The 3,784-nt window shown below is 33.1% G+C and overlaps 1 protein-coding gene across 1 annotated transcript in view; it reads right to left on the reverse strand.

The window, feature by feature from the left end:
- LOC106867407 (elongation factor-like GTPase 1) overlaps positions 1–3,784 on the reverse strand; it is a 31,583-nt gene that overhangs the window by 8,970 nt on the left and 18,829 nt on the right. Inside the window, exons 12-15 of the mRNA XM_014912273.2 lie at positions 3,585–3,718; positions 2,264–2,386; positions 1,118–1,217; positions 391–521 (exon numbers count right to left, since the gene is read on the reverse strand). Of these exons, the coding sequence (XP_014767759.1) occupies positions 391–521; positions 1,118–1,217; positions 2,264–2,386; positions 3,585–3,718 (488 nt within the window). The remainder of the gene's footprint in view (positions 1–390; positions 522–1,117; positions 1,218–2,263; positions 2,387–3,584; positions 3,719–3,784) is intronic.

The raw sequence follows: 3,784 nt of genomic DNA on the forward strand, positions 1-3,784 counted from the left end.
TTTTATTGCCCCCAAAAGGATAAAAGGCAAAGTCGACTGTAGCAGAATTTGAACCCAGAATGTGAAGACAGACGAAATGCCACTAAGCATTTTGCCCAGTGTGCTAACGATTCTGCCAGCTCGCCACCATAATCACAGGGTAATATTATCTTACGAGGAAAAATGATGATGACAGGAAGAAAATCCGGCTCACCAAATTCCATCCAACCCATGCAAGCATGTAAAAGATGTTAAAATGATGACGACGATGTTTTTCTCTTACTTCCAATGCTCACTTTTCTAAAATTGAACATAAATTTTAACTGCAATGTGAAATTGACCCAATAAAGTATGTAATGGATTAAACTGAAGTTTCTTTAAAATAAAATAAATGCTATCAGACTGACTTACATAAATTTTCTTTGGATTTTTGCTTGTCTTCTGCATTCTCAGTATTTTCTGTAGCTTTTGCAGCTAACCTTTCTGCCCTCTTTTGTAAAGCAATTCTTCTTTTCTCTTGCAAATCAGCTTCAGTCAAAGGCCTGAAAAATATACAGAAAATGTCAGAGTCAACATATTCAAACTGTACCAGTAAATATATTGTAGGAGTAAAAAAATTAGAAAAAAAACAAACGGTGGGGCGGCTCATTTTTTTTTCCTCACAATTAAAAATAGGCAGATATTGCCACTATCACTGACATTTAGTGTATTTTCACATATTTGTATGTGGGACTTAATGGGGAGAAAAGGTAGAAGTGTTACTTTATTCCAAAGAATTAAGGAGGAATTGCAGAACTAGTAAGTAACCAAATTGATATTCTTATGATCCCTTACATTTCATACCCTCTTGAGTTGATAAAATAAGCTATCAGTAATGTACCAGAGAAGATACAAATGACTACAATCCTTTGTAACAAATAAGTGAGCTTGTGCCAAAGTAACTTTATTCTAAATGCTTTTCTATAAGTCTTAGATTATCTCATGTAGGTTTATTCTAAATGGTTTTCTATTCATGTATTGTAATTCTCCTCAGCTCATGTTACGGATATGCTCCAAATATTACAAGCATTTTCATTTACAGAACATTTAATATAGTGAAATTGACACAAATATTTTCAGATTCCAAAAACATAAGTACCTTGCTTTATGCTGAGGAAGTGATTTTCTTTCAATTGCTACCATCTTTGAAACAAATATAATTACAGGAGCATCTTCTGATGAACTGCAAGCCAGAAAATCTAATAAATATGGAACAGAGTAAAATACTTAAGAAAATATTACAAACACAAAGAGACAAGAGTTAACTCATACAGAAAAAGAAGAAAAAAAAATGACAACAGTGCACTCTCACAATGGATCCAATAAGAAACAATATTATTTTGTTAAGGAATAATTATTCTTCTATTCTAATGTGTTGTTTCAGAACTTGTTCTGTGCTTGCCAATTAACAAGGAAATGCCAGTGAAACCATCATCATCATTTAACATCTGCTTTCCATGCTGTCAAAGGTTGAACAGTTTGACAGGAACTGGCAAGCTGAAGAGCTGCCCGTGTCTGTTTTGGCATGGTTTCCATGGCTGGATGCCCTTCCTAACACCAACCACTTTAGAGTGTACTGGGTGCTTTTACACAGCCCTGGCATGGCTGCATTTTATGTGGCACCAGCACCCATGAGCCCTCAAAAGCAATCAACCATCAAAAGTATGGTTTTACTTGAAATAAATTCAAGAAGCCCACATTGCAAGAGCCAAAGCAATATCTGAACCACACAGTCGTTTTTCGAGAAAAATTTCAATACCTTTTATTCGTTTCCCATTTTATATCAGATTTTGACCAATGTTACTGAAGTGTGTATTTTCTATCACTCTAAGTTCCATTACTTTTATAATAAAGTTGTTATAGCTCAGAGGAAGAACAGAAGAATTTCAATATCTTCAAAGAAGATGAATTTTGAAAGACCTCTAGACTATTCATAATGTTTGTAAGGCACTACATAATACCAAAACCAAAAGCTTTGGCACCATCTAGTGCCTTGAACAACTAAAGATAATTGTGATGATTTATTCAATGGCAGAGCTAAAAGTCTCTCTGCTTATGCCATGAATGGATGACAAACTCGACTGTACAGAATATATGGGTAATTAATAAAAGAAAGACACCAAGTAGACAATTTCCTGACAAGGCAGGTGAGAATAACAGAAGAGTTAAGTAACATTCCATGATTCCTTATTTAGAAAAAGAACAATTAAATGAAACAAGAAAGAATGATGATAAAATCTCATACCATTTCTTAAATCTTGGCTCTTCTGTGGAAGTGATTCAAAACTACGCGAGTTGCTGGACATGAGTTTCTCAATGCGAGCTTTTGACATATTTGTTGGAGCAGGGATTTTCTTGGCTACAATTGCTACAAAAAGAAAATATAAACATCAACACATTAAAAAAAGGTTCCATGTTAAAAATATATTTCATTTTTGGTTTGTTTGTTTTTGTACATGCTATTTCTCAAAGCAATATTTATAGACTTTATATGAGATAGAGAAAGTCTGTTCTGTTGCATGGTAAGACTACTAAAGTAAAAGTATAACAAATAATGTTTGAAGTCATACAAAAAGAAATTTTTAATGTAGTAATAATAGCTATGATGATAATCTTATTAACTAGTGTCTACTAAATTATGGAGCTGCAGAGAGAATTGTATAGCAATTAACAGTATACAAAACTAGTTCAGGCACTTGAATTTACATAAATTAGTAAAATTTAGGAGAAATTATCAATTGACAATGTGCTGCTGCCTCGTTAAAAGTACTGGTACAAGTATCACATCAAAAAATAACCAGTACATTCTGTGGAGTGGTTGGAGCTAGGAAGGGCATCCAGCTGTAGAACCCATGCCAAAACAAACAACAGAGTCTAGTGTAGCCCCTGGCCTTGCCAGCTCTGGTCAAACCATCCAACCAGCATGGAAAACAGATATTAAACAATGATGATGATGATGATAAAAAGTAATCTATCACAAGAAATAAGAAGCTAGCATCAAATATATCTTTCCTTTTCATTACAGTAGCAATATTCTGTTGCAATATAAGATGTTATTTCATTTTGGAACCAAGTATCAAGAAAATAGAATGGCATCTTGCAACATAGTAATTGTCTGTCTGGTTAATGTATCATTTGTTATATATCTAAATGATGATGCATGTTGAACCGATTGGACCTTTACATTTCCATCCCTGTTAATACTATTGTTACTACAAAACTTGCACTAAGAGTAAGGTCAAAGTAAAATTACTACCAGCTTTTATAGCAAGTTGATGCAGGTAGTTTATCCTGTCACTCTCCAACTTTTAGTTCATGCAATTGAAAAAATGGCATTATTTATGGGACGACTCAATATTTATAAAATGATAATCTTGTTATTCTGTTTATATAAAGCAACTTTAGAAGTACAGTAATTTATAGAAATTTCATTTTGAAATCTATTTATTTTTTGTTATTTTGCTGTCTGAATCCAAGAAGGCAAAACCCATAACACTGAAATAGTTACAGGAGCAACATATAACAGATTCAAAAAGAGGTAAAGAATAAAGTGATTAAGAGCTTACAAAGAACTGCATTTGAAAGAGGGAGCCATTGACTGCAAATAGCTTGTAAATGAACTTTAGGATCAGACCGAGAGTCTCTTGCAGAAATTTTCAGATTTAATGAATTTACAATCTTTGCAATCATTTCTTTGTCTCTGAAGAGAAAAAATAGATAGAATATACTTCATTATTTAATTGAATGCCTGAAGATAAAAAAAAAA

This window comes from Octopus bimaculoides, chromosome 2 (genome assembly GCF_001194135.2).
Source record: "Octopus bimaculoides isolate UCB-OBI-ISO-001 chromosome 2, ASM119413v2, whole genome shotgun sequence".
NCBI classification, from domain to species: Eukaryota; Metazoa; Mollusca; class Cephalopoda; order Octopoda; family Octopodidae; genus Octopus; species Octopus bimaculoides.